Raw genomic sequence first — 22,766 nt, 5'->3', positions numbered from 1 at the left:
CATTGTTTTATATTAACAATGTTAACAGATGTCCTGCAGCATTGGCTCCTTTTCAGTTATTACCTCTCAAAAAGTACATTTAAGATGTCTACAAACACATTTTGGGTTCCTCGCCACACGTTTTCATAGATATCTTGAATTGACATCTGAAACACATTTGAGACTATAACATGCTCTATATTCAGTCTGCTGTTTGGTTTCTTGTATGTTTTAGATCAGGGGTGCCCACACTTTTTTGGCTCACGAGCTACTTTTAAAATGACCAAGTCAAAAAGATCTACCTACATTAATAATGCTTATATCTATATAAAGCATTATTAATGTATAAATATACAGAGTATACTTTATATTTACAATATTGGTGTACCTTGCATAACTGCATGAACCCTTATGACACAATACAATTTTGTACATTTTTGGTCATTACATTTTGCTCTGATGACTTCACTGCATGGAACCAGCAGGGTTGCATAGTCCGGACAGTAGCTGCTGGTCGTCAGCGTCAGGCAGACCAAAGGGTCATCAGTCATGGTGGAACGGTGTTTGGACTTAATCTTTTTCATGTGGGAAAAGGCTGACTCTAGGGCTGCAACTAACGATTATTTTCATAAACGACTAATCTATCGACTATTTTTTCGATTAATCGACTAATCTAATGACTATTTCCCATAGCAAATTAAGAATAGTAACTCAAAATGTTGGAATTTGAACTTCAAATGTATTTGAGTAACAAGATCTGAACATCAGAACATCATCATAACAAATAAGTTAAATAGTAATGCAAATTAAAGTGCAAACATGCTTTAAAAGTAAAGAAAAAGTACAAATAAAGCTTTAAAGGTAACTCAACATAGCAATCAAGCCTCTGAAAGTGCAAAATAACTAAAGAATAACTGGGCTGCAAGTGCCATTCAAAGTCCAAAAGTTTAAAAAAATTGTCCATCCTACCCGATAATTAAAGCGCAAGGGTTTAAAAGTAAATCAAAATGACTCATTACAGTCCCACGTCTTGCTGCTCCCTCCTTCAGGGGAACACACAATTGACACACGTTTTAAATTGTAATTCAGAAACGTGAGCATATTGACATGCTCTTAGATGGTTGTATTCTGCATGTTTAACAACATGGAGAAACTCCTTTATCTCCGGACAGAGCTCTATAAGACATCTCACATCAGTGTGCAGCAGGAGGTCAGAGTGGCTGCAGTCCTTCTCCAGATGCGCACAGAACATCCGTCTTTGAAGAGCTCTCGCTCGATTAGACGATCTTTGTTGCCACATCCGTGATCTCTTTCATGTTTAGCGTTGTAGCGCATAATGCTTGTTGGTGTATTATGCAGTGGTAATTAAGGAAGTCGGGGAAAACATCTCCCTGTACTTGGCAATACATCCATTCAAGCGGCCAACCATTGCGGGCGCAGCGTCCGTAGTGATTGACATTAATTTGCACACTGGGAGCTGGGTTTTGTCGCTAAAGTTTTTTTTTAATTTTTTAAATTATTATTATTTTTTAAATGGCATGCGATATACCCGCACTACCTCCGCGATCGACTGGTAGATCGCGATCGACGTTTTCGGCACCCCTGTAGATATTGAATGAAATAATCAGTTGTTGGACATAAAAGATGTTCAGCTCAGAATGATCCCAAACTTAAGCTCAAGCCTGTTTCACTCTCTGGCATCAAGGTCTTCTGTGCTGCTCCACAGTTTCCCCTGCTAGTACCATATATTAGTGGTCAGATGTTGAGTGGTTATTCTGTCCGATGGTTGGTAATAAACCAGAATATCTGACCTTCTACTGGCTAAAAAAGGATTTCTAGCCAGGCTTGTGACATAACTTTATGGATAGCAATGCCGTGTTCCCCAAAAGATGAAGCCTTCTAACTAGTAATACCTGGTCATGATCAGAGTCCTATACCACAGAACACAAAACACACTGGGAACTTAAATAGAAATAAACAGTTAAACATCTTAACTTGGTGCTAGGGAAGAATTTCTGACCAATTTAGCTGGCGTCTGAGAAAACAGAACAGCAGTTAGCAGCAGCAACTGTAGCTAACAGCAACAGCAAACCGTATTATATTGTTAGATGCTTTCTTATATAATGTGTGTTTATGTGTGTGGGGCATATCCAGACAGCAAACATATATTCTTTCTAACGTCCAGCAGGGGGCGACTCCTCTGGTTATATAGAATTCTAGGAGAAAATGACTACTTTGCACTTGATAAACATTGTAAACATGAGTTTATGGTCTCAATCGCTAGTTTCTAGTCTTCTTCAATACAGCATGATGTCCCTTTAGAGAAACAATGAAGCAGGGTATGCTTAAGGGCGTGTATGGTTTAGATCATGGCCACCTTGTGATTGACAGGTTCCTTCCACGGCGTTGTCCAGTCTGGTAGTTGTGTTGTGTTTTTGTCTTGAAACTTTAACCTTTCACATTTTGGTCGGCTAATAATGTGTTGTTCAGCGTTCGGTTGTACTTAGCTCCACCCGCTCTTGTCACTTCTGGCAACAACAAAAAACAAGATGGTGATGGCCAAAAAACAAAATGGCGACGGCCGAAATGTCAAACTAATGGCTACAAAACCGTAATCCACAAACCGAAGGGTGATGTGACGGTGACTACGTCCACTTCTGATCTATGGGCTCATTTGAGGGTGATCAACTGAGGATTAGTTGGCCTGGGCCAGGGGTCGGCAACCCACGGCTCTTTAGCCCCTATGTTGCGGGCAATCTTTCAAAGGGAACTTCTCTTATCTTGGAGTTTGAGGTGATATTGTGTCACTGAAAATATATGCGTCACATCCTATTACATCGCTGTCAAGCACCTTCCCCTGCGGGTGGATTCACAGAGCCCCGCCCTCGGGAAAACTATCAACAGAGAAAAATAGAGAGTTTAATTCTGCGTGGACGTATTCATTTGCTTTCATTGCCAACGATGCAGGCTGACCTGTCTGCTGATATGTGGCGAGAAGTTAGCAAACAACAAAATATTTAATGTTGAAAGACTCTTCCAGAACAAACACACAGCATCTGCTGAAAAGTATCAAGCTGCACATGAGCAGAGAAGAGCGATTTCTCAACTGCTGCAGCAAACTGAACAAAGTAGATATACTTTCAGGAAGTGGATCGAGTCTCCAAACTCCACTACTGCTGCTGGTTCTGTGTCAGCTCATGAGACACTGAGGCGTCCGCTAGAAAAAACAGATCCGACCTCCTCCGTTTGAGGTGATCTAAAAGTCTGTAGTGAGGACGCTCAGTGTAAACATAGCAAAAGTTATGCGTTCAAGATGAAAACCCCACATGAAGAGGACAGGGATCGAACCTGCTATCTTGTGGTTAGAGGACAAACACTCCACATGAACCACATATATAGATAGAATCTGCATAGTTGTCTGATTATCAGACCTCAATGTAGGCTGACATGACTATTTTTTTTCTCCTCTTCATAAGAGTTTGATATTTGTACAGTACCATTAACATGCTCTGTGATTGGTCCGTGGGGCAGCATACGACAGAAGAAGAAGAAGCTATAATCTCGAACCTAGAATCTCAGGCCTTGCTGGTGGATTTACTGATGACGCCTTTCGCACAGAGGGTTATGCAGGGTTATGTGCATCTGGCGAGAGAAATGCTAGTTGTGTCACTGTTTTTACATCTGCAGTAGTATTTAATCATAAACAAGCCACAGCTCTGTTGTTGCTGCTGGTCGAGACGGGGCTGGTCCCGCCTCTCCCCTCGCCAAGGTGCAGCAGCTGCGCCGGGGATGTCTTGTGTGTGTTTTGTTGGATTGTTTTGTTATAAAAATGTGACTGGTGCTTGTTTTGGACAACATGCATTGTCCCGACGCAGCAACGGCGAGGTTGGAGGCATCTGCGTAATTGCAGATTGCTCCACGGTGTGTTCGTTCGTCAAAGGACTCAGAAACGTCCGCTGAAAAAAGAAAGAAAAAAAACTCCGGCCGTTTTTTGACTTTACAGGTATTAAACAGTTTAGGCTGGTGGGCTCTTTATCACAGCAGTGTAAGTGTTATTCCTGCGCGTTAAACGTTTATTTATTTTATTTTAATATACAAATCAAATGCTTTCAAGATTTAATTCACATGAGGGATAGAAAGAGAGAGAGAGAAGCTTGAATCCAGGCTCGACAAGGGACAGGTGCGCGGCGAGCCAGCGGGACACGGGACACCGTGAGGGTCCAGCCAGACCGCCAGCCTATCGCGCTGGGCTCGGACACACGGGTCACCCGTCCAGCCTCGAGCAGAATACACCTCCGCGGAAGAATATGACCTGGTGCTAAATTAGGAAATCAGAATATGTTCCCAAAACCTCACAACCACAAAAATAACTGAACAGTAAAATAAGTCACCAAGCAACACGAGATCCGACCGTCACACACGGCCCGGTTCTCGAGAGAGGGACTACCTGGGTAATCTTAGGCTTTCGGCTCGGATGCTGTCAAACTACCAACAATTGATACATTTATGACAAACTCTTACAAGGGGATTTAATACTTATTAAACCCGCTCTCTACCTGTAGACACCCAGCGGGGTCCAGCGGACAGTCAGAGGTCAGAGGTCAACCAGTCACCGTAACTCTCTCTAGTTCATTACAACAAATATGTGGCTGTTGTGTAAGTGTGTCCTGTATCTTTATCAGTGAGTGTAGCCGTGATGGATGAACCTCAGACTACCTCGGGGGCTGTCGGGGCGGGTCGACATGAAGCTCCGCCTCTGGCTCTCTGATGGCTCGGTGCCAAGAATTGAGGAATTCAAAGAAGTGGGCTACGAACGCGCGGACTTGATTTAAACTTTGATATCAATCAATATTTATTTCACCAAAGATAGAAAAGTATTTACCAGTTACAAATGCAACTTCAAAAGTACTTAGAAGAAAACTGAGAGGACAGGAGAACTGAGGCTCTACTGAAAGTACGGAGAAAACCTAAGGCTTCACCTACGCCAAAGTATCGCTACGTCTAATCACCTCACTCCCTCGAACGCAACTGCTCTAAAACCTATTCTTCTCTTCCAAATTTCAACTCGGACATCCCTTAATTCTTTGAGGGGCTGAAGCACTGAGCTTTCTTGCACCCCCGTTCTTTCCTGTGTTACTTCCTCTTTTTTTAACCTGCAGTCTTATCAGCCTCGTTTCCGCTCATCCTCTCAGTCCTCACACATACACCTGTTGCAAATCTACCTTTCATCATCACTTTAATACAAAGGTCATTGAGTCACCATAGTTTAATTTTTCTAAATTCATATTTAACACTGGCCAAGCATTGATTATATGTCAAGAGTATCTCCCCAGTATACCGTACTCTTATGCAAAAGTGGATCACGGTCTCACCTAGACCCTTTCCTCGTTGACCCGGAGCATCACTAGATTATAGTATTATATATCATATTAAGGAAAATAAAACAAATACCCATCGTTTTTACCTTGTAAAGAGAATCAAACCTTTCTGGTCACGAGAACACGTTCCTGTGACTCCTGTGACCCCTCAACCTAAACGTCTAATTTATGGCCCTGTGACCCCTGTGAGGATCCGGTAGGTCAGCTTCTCAGCCGCCTGGTTCACTAACGGGTCTAATCAGATCTGCAACGTTCTGCAACGTTGAGACGTTGCACATCTCGACGGCCTGTTCCCTGCCGACTGTTAAGACTATAGGGGCCCATACACAACTTCTGCTTTACGTTTGTCTCAGGCTGTGGCCTGCTCACCGCAGGGCTGTGTCCGGGGCTTTAGGTTTGTGTTCTCTGACACCATATGAGGACCTTCTTGGTGTTGAAGCTGGTAGTCAGGGCTCCACGTTGATCAGGGATTCACACCAAAATGACAGGTTGTCCAACACAGGTACTAACAGGGTGAACATTTTGTATAACCATATGTCTCTTCTCACAAGGGTTACGGTATTGTAGCAATTTAAATGAAGTTAAACAACCATGTGGTTGTGGAGATAATTAAGGAAACGTTAAAAGTTAAAATTGCTCCGCAGGTCGGTCCACCCCGTGTGACCTCCATGCCCATAATAGTGCAAAAGAATCCGCCGTATAGCAGAGTGAGCGTCTGCTGTCCACACATGACAGTCTGTATGAACGCGCCGTGTAGTGTAGTGGGCAGTCGGTATGACAGTAACTCCCGGGACACTTTTTTTTTTCCCAGTCCGCACCTGATGTGGACACACGGCACTGAAGGCCTAGGTTGAAAACGCACGGCCCGCCACTGTATATGTAAGAGATACAATAGCAATACAATGTCAAGAGTTGTCTTTATTCTTGTTCATAATTTCACAAATACAACAAGCTTTAGTTTTTGTATATATAATATGACTATATATAAAACTTTATAAGCTCTGATATCAAATAGCTTTTGCGGCTCCGGGCAAATCTTTTTGGGTGGAAAAAAGGGCAAAATGGCTCTTTGGAGAGAAAAGGTTGCTGACCCCTGGTCTGGGCGATGCAAATGTCATCATGTTCCAGTGTGATCTATTTTCATCGTTTACTGGGGAGCAAACAAGTTAAACATCACTCGTGCAGAAATACTGTACTCTGCTCACTTTGTGAATATACTGTACCATTTTTCATTCGTCAGACTACATATTACCGATTTCTGATTTCAGAGTAAATTAATTGTGACATTTGTTTTTAGGGTTCACTGATCATTTGCAAGAAAACTTCCTGAAGGGAACCACCATCCAGACCACAACATGGCCGATAATGTGAACACACTGCCGTTCTTCTACGGCAACATCACCAGGGAGGAGGCGGAGGAATACTTGCAGCAGGCCAATATCGGTAACGGCATATACCTGCTAAGACAAAGCCGAAACTATCTCGGAGGCTTTGCACTGTCTGTGTTGCATTCAGGCCGCTGCTACCATTACACCATTGAAAGAGAACCCAATGAAACATTTGCTATTGCTGGTGGGAAGAGCCACAGGACCCCCGAGGATGTGATCGACTACCACTCGCAGGAGATGGACGGCCTTGTGTGCTTGCTAAAGAAGCCCTGCAACAGGCCCAAGAACATGCAGCCGAAGATTGGGCCGTTTGAGGACCTGAAGGAAAAGCTGATCCGGGAGTATGTAAAGCAGACATGGAATCTGATGGTTAGTGTCAACTTTATCCTGCAAATAGACTGTAAGGTCAATTACAACTGTGGTTGCCAACCTTCTTAATGTCAAGGACCCCTCAATTGATACACATTAGGTTACGGCCCCCCATTTGATAACTTCAGGGACCTCCATCTGAAAATATTTGAAAAAAAGACCAGGATGCTGTAGTTGTCAACTGCAGTTAAGGAGATTACCATGGAAGAAGTGAAACATATCATCCGAATAGTCACTCTTATGACTTTCACTCACATTGGGCTCACTTCTAAAGTGAATTTAATAGTGAAGATAAACAATTTCCCATACTCATGGGGACCCCGTGGAACTTCCTCAAAGATCCGTGGAGGTCCCTGGACTCTTGGTTTTTCAAAGCTCTGATTTAGAATGTGAAGATGGATGTTTACAACATATAGTTTAATTGTTGTGTTTCTTGACCCATCTCACTTCTTTTTAGTAAAGCCACTGTGCTCCCAGATGTCAGTAGTTACTTCGGTGAATATAAAGTTATCAGATCGATGGCTCGAGTCCCGGAGAAGAATAAAACCAAAGTTTTAATGAACTTTACTTTTACGCACAAGATTTTAAAAAAAAATCTAAAATAGCTGGCAATGAAAACTACTGGTTTGAAACAAAGTCAACCACGTGGACCTTGTGGTCACTTTTGTTAAACTGCTATTTACAAGGTTAACAATGACAAAGACAAACACATCAAGATTGGCTTGATCACCTCTCAGACTTGTGTTTCTTTAGTGGCCACAACGCTGTGTTTAAATAACTACCTCATACTTTCAGTGAACATGGCGGATCCAAAAGTGTATCCCTTAGAAAGCAGATCAGAGCCGACTCATTCCTGAATATGTTCACTGACGACTTCCATTTTATCAACATAAGTAAAGATGGCAACATTGGAAGAGGTTACTGTAATATTATTGTTGAGAACACATCAGAAAAAGCTTGGCCTGCATTTTCTTATTATTATAAGCGCTAGCTCATAGCTGTTGTCTGCGTGCAGGGAGCAGCTCTGGAGCAGGCCATCATCAGCCAGAGGCCTCAGCTGGAGAAGCTCATTTCCACCACTGCACACGAACAGATGCCCTGGTTCCACGGATCAATAACACGAGAAGACTCTGAGCCCAGGCTTCAAAATGGCACCCGTACAAATGGAAAATTCCTGTAAGTATCTTACAAGTGTCTTTGAACAGCTTTTGGCTGTGTTTATATCGTATCAAATCCATCAGAATGTATATCACTATTTGTGATGTATCCCTAACATGCTCAAAAGACTATTCTCACAAACACCTTACTATCTTTGGTGTTTGTGGAGAATAGTTAGTAGTAGTAGTAATAGTCACAAACACATCTTAATAATAGTAGTAATCTACAAACACATCTTAGTAATAGTAGTAATAGTAATAGTAGTAATAGTCACAAACACATCTTATTTGTGTGAAGATGAAAACATGACGTGGCTTCTGACTGGATTGTTACACTTTGCACATAGGAGGAAATCTTATTTCGTGGTTCATCCCCCATGTTGCCGGATAAGATGAATAACTGGTTATTTGAAGTACATCTGTGATTGGGAAACCTGCCAATCAGAGTAGGAAATGTACATATTTTTTAGGGGGCAATTTTTACTCCCACTGACCAGGGGCATTTAAAAAAAAAAATTGGGGCACTTTTTGAAACTTGTGAAATAACATTTAATCTTTGTTCAAAATAATAAATATACTTATTTAGGCTTACATTATATGAGCAATTGTCATCAAATGGCAATAAAAAGGCTAGTAGGTAGTAGTCTACAGATTCAAAGTGTTTTCTTAGATTTTTTGAATGAAAAACAACAGACAAAACAAAGAACAAAAACAAAATGTGTAGATGCCCTGCCTGCATCCAAAGTTAACGCTGCTAACATCTGCTCTGAATTCAACGAGATGATCGGTCCAGTTATGGATTAGCAGTGACCGGATGCAATGCAGGATGCCGTCAGCTGTGGCTTTCAGTGTCCTCAATTCTATTAGGGTGATAAATACACAATGTAATAACAAAATAAACAAAACACAAGTGAGCCACTTCAGAGAAATCCTTGTACTCTATGTGTGTAAGTAACCTATAGATTAATTGATAAACAATAAACTTGAGCAATAGATAATTGATAAGAGATCATTGATCATAGATAATTACCCTAGAAATACCATGAGAGGGAACCCTTATGCAGGAATTCCACATAAAGGATCTAACGTTAGCTAGCTTGCAAGAAACCCTTTGTAGCTAACGCACTAACGCATCAGAGCTAGCTAACACTAGCTAGCTAAAGCGAACTAAATCATTTCAAAATAAGTATTACTAGTTATCCCTCACTGAAGGCGATGGCGTGTTGCTTGGTCGTCTGGTGACAAAAGGCCACGTATCTCTTGATGTGTTCGCTCCCTTCATGAAGTCCACAGTAGAATCCGACAGCAGCTTCGGCAACTCGTTGTCCACAAGTTCGGCATGCCTCGGAAAAAATGTGTGTCTTTTTTTCCTCGTCGTTTTCCTCCACCCCACGTCAAACTAGTTTCCATTTTTCAATGGTGGCTGGGTGTGTGGATTTTATCTTTGGAACCTGAGATGGTGACGGAGACTGTGATCCTCCTTTCTCCTCACACTCGCAGTCACAGGTCTGATCGAGAAGCGCTCCATTTTTTTTCTTCACGCACACGCAACATCAGTCCAGACGAAAATCAATACATTCTATGGCAACTGGAGCGGCTACGATGTTTTTGACAAGTTCATTAAATTATCATAATTATTAGAGGAAATTATGGGGTCATTTTTTGCCCCTCTCCTAGTGATATCAGGGGCAAACTTATATTTTTTTTGGGCAGTTTTGCCAAACTCTCAAAATGTTGCCCTTTGCCCTCGTGTATTTCTGACGCTGCTGCCAATGAATGAGATTAACACAACTGTTTAAGGAGTAACTGAACAGAAACCAATTTATTGTATTTGTTCTGAACATTTTTAATTAACTAGCAATTGTTAGGCAGCTTCCATGTCAACTGAAAAAGACAATTGGCAGGAGGGACACTAATTGGTCAGGGCGGAATAAACTAATAAACTGAAGAGATCCAGCTTCGTGATCGGCCCCGGCCTTCTGCGCAGTATCTTGCCGCTGACGATATCTTAACGCAGGTTAACAGACGTGTTTAACGTTATATTGTCGTTATTCAATTTATTTCAAGTTGACCTGGAATATACATTTAAAAGCACAATGAGAGATCAGTGGAAAGATAAGCAGAACCCCCGGCAATGGATACACTTACTTATGTTACGTTTTGTTTTTTTACAAATAAAAATACATTTTAACACATTTCCACTGATGTAAAGTCAGTGACAGTGCCACACGCTAGTGAGCCAAACAGCTGCTTTTAGTTCATATTTAGCTTGTTGTGAATTGCTTCTTATTGCAGACTTTATTTTTTGTCTTCACTGTTTCAGCTTCTCAAGTTTTTCACAGAAGCGTCTGAGAAATGTGACAAAATGTGAAATGTGATAGGAAAAAGTAATGTTGTACTATTTTCTAAGGTTAACATCATTCTCACAATAAGGATTTACTAAAATGACTCACTGAAGCCCAATGGAGATCATTTAGAGATACAACATAACCAGTGCAGTGCACCAGGGCTGTTTCATAGTTCTGCTTAGTAACAGTCTTAGTTGTGAAATAAAAATAAATGCTGCAAAATACAACATCCTAAATCAACGACGACAACAACTGCTTAACATTATATTACATTTATCAATGTTAGATGTTTATAAAGTGTCTTTTGCTTTGCTATCTGTACAAAGCAAGTGTAGAGTATCTGGCAGCTGAAACTTCAGTTGAGACACAGTGGTCTCGGCTGAAGAAACACACACACACACACACACACACACACACACACACACACACACACACACACACACACACACACACACACACACACACACACACACACACACTGTGGTTTCCGCCCTGGCAGTTTGCAAAGGACTTCCTGAAGTAGCCAAACAAGAGGAAGAATGACAGCGGGGCGAAATGTGACTCTTCTGTCCCTTTTCTAAGCAAGAAAATGTGTGTTTCCACTGAAACACCGCCTCACGTTATAATTAAGCTTGAAACACATTTTAACAAGAGCGTTCCAAATACTGTACCCATGGCTAGAATATTCTGGAGTTACATGCAAGGTTAAGGCTCTGGCTTCCAGGAGTGGCCAACAACAGCTAACAAAAACACTATTATAACTGTGAGGCGAATTCTAATCTCTATAATATTTTAGCATTTTCTCTCTTTTCACATTATGATTGAGTAATTGAATAATAAATCACAAAAGGGACTAGCATAGTTATAAATAATGGCACACAGGCCATATATTTACGCTCCTGTGTACTTTTCTGTCAGTGAGGGTTCTTCTTCTAATCCTAATGTATGAACACACTTACACCATGTATCACCCAGCTAGGTGCAGCTGATGTGTGTGGTACCAGCTGGGGTTAAATACTGTGGTGGTGGTCGCAAATATCAAAAAGTAAAATAGAAAATATGTGTTGATATGTGTTTCAAAACACGGTTTGAAGGTGCTCTATCGGAGCATTATGAAGATTAAAACTATATATACATACATGTTACTGTTGTTTATATATAAATATGTAAACAGCATATATATGCAAGAGTAACAAATAGGATAAGAGCATCTATGTGGCATTAGTAAAACAAGTGAGACAAAAATAAAACTAGGTAATTGAAAAGTAGCTGTTTAATTAAAGCAGTAGCTGTTTAATTAAAGCAGTTATGTCTGAACAAGCTTGAAAAGGTAGTTCAGACATATCTTAAATCCTTCAGTGCTGACACGAAACAAAAACTAAACTAAACTTTAGGAAGTTTTCAAGATCATCACAATATGTATTTAAATATATCTTTTGAAATACCGCCCCAGTCAAAGGAGAGTTTTCAGAGTGTGAGGTTTGTTCAGAGCCAAGACTGTTTCCTGAGTAGAGATGGATTGAGAGCTTTGAATCATCACACTGTACTCATACTGTACTCGTTAATATTATGTCATAATACATAGATGCACATTTAGCTGCACCTTTTGTGTGGCATGTGTTTGCCACCTCATATATAAAAAAGGCACATGTACAGTTCACCATTTCACATTTCAAATATAAATAAATAATAAATATGATAGGTCACATGTGAAATGTGTTACATCTGCGTGTGATAAACCACATGTGCCGATATGGATACATTTTTTGTAATATGTATTTTTACACATCACGCCTTATATTTCACATGTGCTTATCATGTGAATGTATCAACTGAATATTATTATTAGAGAAAATACTATAAGTGTTTTTGTCATTGTGTGACACAGAAATGTGTGTTTCTTTACTATTAAAATAAATAGGATGTATATTTTATTTTAAGTTTAAAGTTGGCTCTTACAGCAGATCTCACATCATGTGGCCAAACATGTGGACATGTGAGCAAATGAGAGTAATTCATAACAATAACATTGTGATCAATGTGCATACATCACAAAAGTCTAAAACCATGAACATTATTAAGCAGAATATATCCTCACAAAAGAGGAGATATAAATAGTCTTCAACATTTCTACCTGACAGACCCCCAATTCATGTCAAGCTTTATGCATGTTAACCTCATTGCATTTCCTGTTTGGTTCATTCTAGATCTTTGTACTCATGGAATTGTCGTGACAAATAATTGTCTTCTTTTTATAATGTAGTTCACGGTATATTGATGAGGCATTTGTTTCCAGGGACAGATAAAACAGTGTTTACTGGACTTGCACACACACATGGCACCTTTGGCACATCGCAAAAGCCCATTCACATGCATGAAGGAAGGATATCAATGGTACTTGTACCATATGCACTCCAGAGAAGGAATTCCACAGCTACTTGAATTAATGTTCTTCTTCTTGTGAGCACAGGATCCGACAGAGGGATTTCAACGGATCCTATGCGCTGTGTTTACTCCATGAGCGACAAGTCATGCATTATCGCGTCGACAGGGACCGGACTGGCAAGCTCTCGATCCCAGATGGAAAGAAGTTTGACACCCTGTGGCAGGTAAAGAAATGTTTTTTTCTGGTCATCATGTGGATATTCAACTCTAATCTCTCCGGATTATGTTCAGGGTTTCCCAGCAGCTGTCTGCAGTGTTGCAGAAATAAAATGATGTAGTTATAGTTCATGCTTTCTCCACATCGCCAGGAATATGCAGTATATCTGGTGGAGAAATACCAACTCTGTTGTTTCATTTAATTCTCCTCATCTTTGGAAAACACTACATGGTATTGTGTGTAATTGTAGAACAGAAACCCCTCAATAGGTTGTTTAAAGAACACTTCATCAAACAGCTGTGTGTCCATCCATCTAGCACTTCGGCTGTAGGACAGGTAGCCACCCTGGCTACCTCCCAGTGATGACACGGCCTCAGGGAGCTGCACACGGTCCCTGCACCCTGTTGTTTGTCTAGAACTACTTCCAGCATGTTAAACTCCCCTAGAACCACACATTGTAATTGTAATTGAACTTAAAGGTTCAGTGTGTAGGATTTAGTAGCCTCTAGTGGTGAGGTAGAAGATTGAAACCAACTGAATATCCCACTGCTCACCTCTCCCTTTCTAAGCGTGTCAGAGAACCCGGGTGGCCTTCAGGTAACTAACCATGTGAAGGCTCTCTCTAGCCGACTGGGCTACTGTCGATATGAAGCGAACAAAAACACAGCAATTCTTATTTTTAGGTGATTTATTCACGTATGAAAACATAGTTATAAATATTATTTTCAATTTGCGTTAATAGATCCCCTGAAATGCGACACACTGGACCTTAAATACAAAGAGAATTCAATGTATTTTGTATCGCCCCAAATCACAAATTATCCTCAGGGCTTTACAATCTGTACACATAGACACCCTCTGTCCCGGGACCTCACATCGGATCATGAAAAACTCCCCAAAACAACCTTTAACAGGGAGAAAAGGTGAAGAAACCTTCAGGAGAGCAACAGAGGAGGATCCTCTGTTAGGATGGACAGAAGCAACAGATGTCATGTGACCAGAATGAACAACATAACAGAGTTACAACACATGACATGAATGTGACAGAAAGTATTAGTTTATTAGTAAGCAGAATAATGATGGAAACATACAACTACTAATCATAACAGCAGCAGTGGATATATAAATAATGATAATAAAAGCAGTAATAGTAATTCATCTATTAACACTTTTAAAAAACAGAGTTTACAAAGTGATTTGACAGACACACAGACAACAGTTAGAAACACTAAGGTAAGTGTTAATAAAATAAAATAAAAATAATTCTAAACCTAGCGGAGCCGTGAAGAGAAGCCAGGATTGGGTGATGTGATGTTCTCTGTATAGGGAAAGCCTTGCTGCTGCGTTCTCAACTAGCTGGAGGAGAGAGAGTGACTTCTGGTTGACCTTTGTGACTCAAGTACTACTCCTACACAGTGGACTGTTAACAGACAGAGGACCAAGTGCACTTCCAATGGGACTGATGGGTATGGGGGACTTAATGGTATGATTTCAGATTTTGAGTTATTGAGTTGTTTTGCCATCCAACCGTAATACTAATAGTAGCTGTGGGTGGCAGGACGTCTGTCCAGGTGGAACCAACATCCATGGACACCTGCGTCATGAGACATGAGATTGATATCCATCTTAACGTCTCACCCCCACAGACAGCAGTCGTTATCAGAGGAGCGTCCTCTAGCTTCACGCCATGTTTAGCCCTCAGGATAACAATGCTGTCTGCGTGAACATTTAGATCGCTGAAGAATATAACTTTGTGTCTGCAACATGAACGTCTCCCTCTGCCACAGCTGGTGGAGCACTACTCCTACAAACCAGACGGCCTGCTGCGAGTGCTCACAGAGCCCTGCTCCAGACCCGACGGGGAGATAGGTAAAACACTCACCACTAATCAAACCAGTCTACAGTACGACTGTCATACAAAAATACTTTTGCTGCATATGAATTAATATCTAACGACCTAATATGTATAAATATAATCCATTCACATTTGAGACTTGCTGTGTTCATAGGGATGATCGGCCGGCCACCTCTCCCACGGGACCATCCTGGGATAGCGTCGGTCTTTGTAAGTTGAAAAACCCAAACCCTTCTCACTTCCCTCTTGTGGTAGTTGTTCATGCAGATAGTTTTGGTTTTGTTTGCAACATGTTTTCAGAGATCACTAATATGTCGTACACACAGAGGGCTCATTTTAGGTCTAAACTTACTTAATTTTACTCTTTTAAAATACGTATAGACCTTATTTTAATTCTTCATGTATGTACACAAATTACCCGAGTATAATATTGATATTTTAACACACGTTTAAGATCCCACACCGTTGTTCAACAGCCAAACAGGCTCAAGCTGAAGTTATTCAAGTTACTGTGAGGAACTTCTAACTGCTTATCTCAAATTAATAATCAAAAAATAATGATGCCTCTATATGACCTTTATAAATAAAAAGACCATCAGTGAGAAGTCTATTTCTATATCGGTATTCTTAATGCGTGTCAGTGGCGCCACCTGCTGCAGTGGAAGGAGAGGTTGGACTCTGAGGCTCAGAAACATTAAAAAAAATGTACTCTTTTGATTTGTGTACAATTTTTAAAACGCGCTCTTTTCACTTTTTACTTATTTGATGATTTGTAGGCACTCTGGCAACTTGTTGACTTGCAAAGTATCCTACATGTCTTAATAATTTAAACACATCCATTAAACTTCCAGATTATTTATGAGCGTGTTCCATAGACAGCTGTGGCCCAATTTAACACAGAAGTGATCATAAATTACTAATAAAAGGTTTCGATGATATGGTGTTTATTTGGTCTAACTTTAATGGGCTACTGGTGTTTAGGCTATAGTGTAAAGATGATTGTGTCTCTGGTTAAAGTACAATTGTGTGAAATGCTTTCGCTGGGAGGGTTCGTAAAAGAAAGAAAATAAATAGTGAATATAATCAGACAATATACATGAGAAGCAATACAAAGGTTGCATATTGCACAAGAGTTGGTTTGCAACTTGAACTTGAACGTGTGCACGTCCCTGACCTGGGACCCGATGCACTAAAGAGGTGTTTGAGTATCACGGGACCATTCATCTCCACTTAATATCACAGAAAGACACTTAATCCAATAATATGTCTAAATTATAGATATACACCACTAGAGAAGTTTCAAACAATGTTTTCTTTTTCAAAATGTGGATCAACCAACTGTTTTATTTTAGTCTTGGTCCTCACATGAATGCCGCACAGTAAAGTGAACATGGGGTTGCTGCTGTATGACCAATGTGTCTTTACTTCTTGTAGTTTGCAGTTGAATGAGTCAGTAAGCTGTGACGTACCGATGACACGTCCGTGTGTGGAGCTAACCTTTCCCCTGAATCTGTTTGTACTGTAATGACCACTTGCATGACCGTAACATTACCAGTCCCCTCTGATAACCTTTCTGACATCTTGGTTTTTAGCAAAATGCGGCAGGTGGAATTCTTTCCAAACTCAGAACTGTTCCCATACCTGGCATAAAAAAGGTGCACTAATACTCCTTATTAACCAACAACCAATAGGTTGCTCCTTAAGGTAACCTATTGGTCACCTTACCCCCCCCGTGTGATTCTGCTTCAGTGTGGATTGCTACTTGCTGACTAACGCGTCACGTTTTCTTTGCGCTCCTTGGTTCTTTTCTTTTTTGCGTCCCCTCTCCATCCCTCTGACAGATGCCAGATCAGATCAGATAGTTTGACAACTGGAGCTGACCACAATTCAGTTTGTGGGCCCTCAAAATAGTTGGCCTACTAATGATTACAATCTAACACCATCCAGAGGTCATTCTCTGCAATTACATTGTGAACCACAGTCATTGTTGTGCTGTTTCTCCTCCATAGTCCCTCCTTCATGAGCATCTCAAGACCCAACGTGTCATAATGGGTCATCATCGTCTGTCCTCTTCCAAACAGCCTTTTGATTACATTTAGGAGACACAATGGCTGCATCCTTTTAAGAATCCAAATCCCAATATGCACTAGGTTTAGTTTAGTTTGATGGGAACATCTGTATTTTATGGATTTTGAACAGCCATGTCAGCCTTTTATGATTGTTTGGGTCTTGAAATGTGGAATTGAAAGGAGGGGCCCCTGACATGAATTCTCTTTGACACTTTTGACGCCTTGCTTTGTTTTTTGAGTTTAGGATGTCTAACTTTTATAAATGCAAGAGTGGAAATGTGCAATGAATTCATCTTTTAATATGTTTTACAACCGAGTCACTGATGCTAGAGGTGTCAACATGCTTTGGTACGTTCCTATATCTTTTAAAGCAGGGGTGTGGGACCTACTCTAGGTTTCAAAGTGAACAGATAGTTGACATTAAACTCTTATAAATTGGTCCCAGGCAACATTTGGAGAGTACATCGGCTACTTAATTTCCACACCCCTTCTTTGAATGCATATGAATGCAGATGTTAATCCCATGCATATATTCTCTTCCTCTAAACCCTTTTTTTTGTGGACAATCATTCAATGCCCCATTTTATAGACACAATGTATTACAGTGATACTGACTGTTTATCTGATGATGAATGAAACCACATTCCAGAAACCTTTTGCCAACATGGAGACTTTTTCCAAATACTTTGATTCAGAAAAAACCTTTTTCTCCACTTTAGTCATGGATGAATGAATTCTGAACTTCATATCAAATTCTATTGTTTGAAAGAATCCCTCTTTATTGAGACTAAACATTCAATATCATTATAATACAAGTTCCATATAAAGTGTGGCACCCTGCTTAATCCCCTCATTGCAGTTTACATGTTTTGTGTATACATGCCTCATGTGTTTTCACTGTGTTCTCTCAAACATTGTCTTCTCTGATGAACTGATAACAGAACCGGGGATCTCGACACAACACCACAGATAATCTCAATCCGTATGAGACCAGTGTGCCGGCAGGAGGCAAAGGTAAATTATTTTATATATACACTTGAAAGCACACAAAGATATATGCTGTTGTTCAGTTGCAATTGCTAACTACTTACTATATTAGTACTAATTACCCTGCAAACCCTTTGGTAACTGCCTGCTATTACGGAGATTTCTGTAGAAATGTACAGATACAAACAATCAGGCAACTGCCGTCCAGCATATTTAAGACTGGATGAGTTGGGGAAGACTTCCATCATGCAGATAGAAATGGATGAAAAGGCACGAAGAAGTCCAGGATTCTGCTGCACAGATGTCTGCCACTGGCATTCCTCTGAGGAGGGCCATGGATTAGCATGAAGCTGTGGTTGAGCCTGGACGCTCTGTGGATGCTCCACTGCCCTGCACGCTTGTGTGCTGTCACACAGATAGTGAGACAAAAGAGTTGCTTTGACTGTTGCAAGTTACAACACATATTGACTGATGTCTTTGTTTCAATCTCACTTCACATATACGTTTGCATTATGTGTTGCGCTCCATCCCTAATCCTCGAATGTGACATGGTCCTTTATCCATCAGAGGCCATGCCGATGGACACGGAGGTATACGAGAGTCCATACGCAGACCCAGATGAACTGAGGAGTTCTACCGTGGATCGCAGCCAGCTCTTCTTGGAGGACGGAGAACTGGGCTCTGGGAACTTCGGTACAGTCATGAGGGGCATCTACAAGATGAAAAAGTATGCACGTCAAATCAAGCTACATCGATACAAACATCCCATCACCTCCACTTAAATCGCCCAGTATGTTGTGATACCAGGATTATAAAATAAGATAAAACAATCCAGACCTATGCAGACTTTACTACCCCAGCATTTTGATAAAGATGCATTTTTGATGTTCCAGCAATTCAAAGACATTTTACGGTCTCAAAAGGCCATGTATCATAAACAGATCCAATGGCCTTTTCTCTTTGCTGGGATTTAAACAAGAATCTGAATGAGGATGTCCCACCCTATTTATTCACTCTAGTAATTGAACCATTAAATAAAACACAACTATTTCTAATGTTACAACACAATTATAACATCACAACATGCAGATGATATACCACCGTACATAACCAAACCATACCACAGCTATTTGACCAGTTAATAAAGTAAGACTACGCCATCAAATAAAATGTTTACAACAATGAATTGGGGAGCTGAGGTTTTGAGTTCATCCCTCAAGAAGGCAAACAGAACCATTAAAGGATCATTTATAGGTTCATAATCAAAACTGGCCTTTAACAGATGTCTTTCTAACATGCTTTCAGAGTAAGTGAAGAGAACTAAGAGAACATTTGATTAAAAAAATATTTTATTATTAAAAAATAATCCAAACAGCAACTAAACCAGACAGACTCAAAATATACTGTAGTGTCACAAACTGGAGTCCATCCAAGAATATACATATTAAACTAGGTTAACTCAAATGAACAATGGAGAGTATATTCCAGCCAATGAAAGCAGTGCATGGATGCATGTGCTGTGGCGGTGCTGAAGGTTAACACATGACACACGTGTTTTAGCCTGAAAGGCTCAGGTGAGCTTAATCAAGCCGACGATCCTCCTTTGGCTGAGGTTTGCCAGGCAGCGTCCAAACAGTGACTCTCATATCATTTATCTTGAGAGCTGATTTCTCTTCCTGTTGCATCTATCGTACCTCTCACTCTTGAATACTAATAAGAATAATAGACTCCAAAATATAAATCTGTTCCAATCTGGATAATTAGACACTCAGTTTGTGTACTATTCTAAACCCCAAATTGTGTTATAGACTATATGTTGTTGGGCCTTTTCTGTTTTGTTTTTGTATTTAATAATGAGGCTGGGCTAGAGCAGAGATTTCTTGAAAGTGCTCCTGTGGTGAGTGTCAATACAGACCAGGTGCACAGTCCTCCTAACACCAACCCTCCCTGTGAATTAGGACAGAGAAGCAAGTTGCAGTCAAAATCCTGAAGAATGACGATAACTGCCAATCGGTGCATGATGAAATGCTGCGAGAGGCCAATGTCATGCAGCAGCTGGACGACCCTTACATCGTCCGGATGATTGGCATCTGTGAGGCAGAGAACCTCATGCTGGTCATGGAGCTGGCCGAGCTGGGACCTCTCAACAAGTTCCTGCAGAAAAACAAGTATGTTCTCCAACCGGATCTCGACTATTAAAAAATAAATTGTAATGAAAAAAAAGAACTTGTAATGAATGTAAAGGCAAAATAAATATAAATACACCCCCAGAAGAGCAAATATAAGTAAAGAGAAAACACAGGCCGGGTCTCACAGCACCCCACACTAATAGTAGGTCATAAGTGATTATTATATCTTTAACAATGCAAAGACTTACATAGTATTTCCATTTTCTTTGTTCTTTCTTCCATTATTATGAAAAGCTATAGCAATCAACCTTCATCGTAATAGTCTTATTTCTTTTTGTCCTCAAAAAACGGTCCTGCTCATTATATATTTATGCTAAGGATGAGCCTTGGGCCCAACACATATGTGTTGCTCTAAAATATTAACCACCACCTAAACTTTGTTAGCTATTGATAGCTGTGCTAGTTTAACATTTAAATAGATTGCAAATGGCAGCAGCCTCCAATTACTCTACCCGGAGACGGGTCCATCTGCAGTCTTGAAGGCTACAGGACACACTTTCCTCCAAGACACACGGTTAACATACGAGTCACAGCCCAAACCTGGATCCTTTGCTGAACAACCAAGTAGCTAATGTGCCCAAATCTATGTAGTGCTGTGGTACTGTGGACCCACAAATAGACCTACTGGTCTAACCTAGCAATGCCGCTGGAAGTCCAGTGGTTCAGTAGGAGAGAGCAGCGGCCATGAGCTCGGGCCTCTAACATGCACACATAACAGTTTCTTTTATTGGTCATCTACAGACAAACTAGCATAAAGAACATCACTGAGCTGGTCCACCAGGTGTCCATGGGGATGAAGTATCTGGAGGAGCATAACTTCGTCCACAGGGACCTCGCTGCCAGGAACGTGCTGCTGGTCACGCAGCACTACGCCAAGATCAGCGACTTTGGCCTCTCCAAAGCTATCGCCGAGGAGCAGAACTACTACAAGGTCGGTGCAAACAGTCACGGATCCAGCTTCTTTGTTGTTGACCAAGCATGAAGCCCATCTAGGGCATTTCACATGGATATTTTTTTTATTACAGCGAAATGGTAGAGATATATGGCTAAAACTATCCCGTTAGCTTTGATGAAATGGTTTTATTAAAGTATGTTTTTAATATCGTGTGTGTGTGTGTGTGTGTGTGTCTCCTCCAGGCCAAGGGTCATGGGAAGTGGCCAGTGAAATGGTACGCTCCTGAGTGCATCAACTACTTCAAGTTTTCATCCAAAAGCGATGTGTGGAGCTTTGGGGTGCTCATGTGGGAAGCCTACGCATACGGCCAGAAACCATACAAGGTATAAACTCCTGAGCCGTGGCGCCATTTATTTCACACATCCTGTCACTCGCGGATTTACCTGTAGGCCCGGGCAAACAGCAGCAGGCATTAAAACTTCCAGAAGTAGAAGCAGATGTTTTGTTTTTTCATTAATTTAATTATGGTTCACTTATGGTGATGTTAAATTAAAATTGGTGGAATGTGTTCCACTACTTCCATCTGTAATGCGCTCTGCTAATGTTATTAACCTATTGTGTCACGCTCCTCTTCAGGTGTAACTTTATGTAATATAATGAGGACTATAATGACAAATAGAAATAACAAATATGAAAAATATTATATGAAAAATTCCATTTTGCATTCCTTTCAGAGGTCAGCCGGTGTCCTCTTCTAATCTGAATGTTTGACTGTTCACAGGGGATGAAAGGAAATGATGTCATGCAGATGATTGAAGGTGGGAGACGTATGGATGCCCCGGTGAACTGTCCACCAGAGATGTATGACCTCATGAGGAAGTGCTGGACGTACAAGTGAGGCCTCAACCCGTACCGTTGCATCAGCAGCACTCTGACTGCAGATCGGAGCAATGCTTTGATCGCCTGCTGTTTTCATGTGTTACAGAGCGGACGAGAGGCCCGGATTCAAAGTCGTCGAGCTGAGACTACGAGAGTATTATTACGACATTGCACAGTGATTCTTCCCATGGGTGTTACGAGGTTATGCAAGACCGTTGGTTGATGAGGAAAAACTGCATTCAATCATGTATGAATGACTGAAGATGGTTATGAATTATAAATGCTGTTGAAAAAATATTGACTTCAACTAGAAGATTACTTTGAAACATTGACCATAATTATGCAAATTACATTTATTTTATTACTATTTACTTTTCTTGTTCCTTCCTGAATGTAAACAATACAAAAGTTGTAATAAACATACAAGTCTGATGGGGTCAGATCAGTCTCAATAATTGCAAATGCACACAGAACGACTCACATATGAAGCTCAAGCGTAAAGTTCAGTAAGGAAGACACTCGGTACTCTCCGGTTCATTCAGAAGCTCAGTCTCTAAGCCTCACAGCGATTACTCCATCAGCTGATTGGGGGCTTGTATGTTGAATGAACGGCGCAGTTTCCGTTAGCCAATCAATCAATTGTTGTCAAACTTTGAAATAGTTTCCCAGCT

At 40.8% G+C, this 22,766-nt stretch overlaps 1 protein-coding gene across 1 annotated transcript; it reads left to right on the top strand.

Annotated features, from left to right (window-relative positions):
* Nucleotides 1-6,712: 6,712 nt before the first annotated feature.
* Nucleotides 6,713-22,521, top strand: syk (spleen tyrosine kinase; the record flags this gene model as incomplete). Its single annotated transcript, XM_079234822.1, has 13 exons — nt 6,713-7,114; nt 8,130-8,290; nt 13,090-13,228; nt 15,009-15,090; nt 15,231-15,286; nt 16,669-16,731; nt 18,087-18,159; nt 18,700-18,859; nt 20,091-20,300; nt 21,063-21,252; nt 21,459-21,599; nt 21,998-22,110; nt 22,202-22,521. The coding sequence occupies 13 exons, from the start codon at nt 6,713-6,715 to the stop codon at nt 22,272-22,274; spliced, it is 1,863 nt and encodes a 620-aa protein (XP_079090948.1). The 3' UTR covers nt 22,275-22,521.
* Nucleotides 22,522-22,766: the final 245 nt, after the last annotated feature.

This window comes from Taurulus bubalis (assembly GCF_910589615.1).
Source record: "Taurulus bubalis genome assembly, chromosome: 19".
Lineage (NCBI taxonomy): Eukaryota > Metazoa > Chordata > Actinopteri > Perciformes > Cottidae > Taurulus > Taurulus bubalis.
The sequence above is the reverse complement of the archived record's forward strand: the minus strand, read 5'-3'. Positions and strand labels throughout refer to the sequence as shown.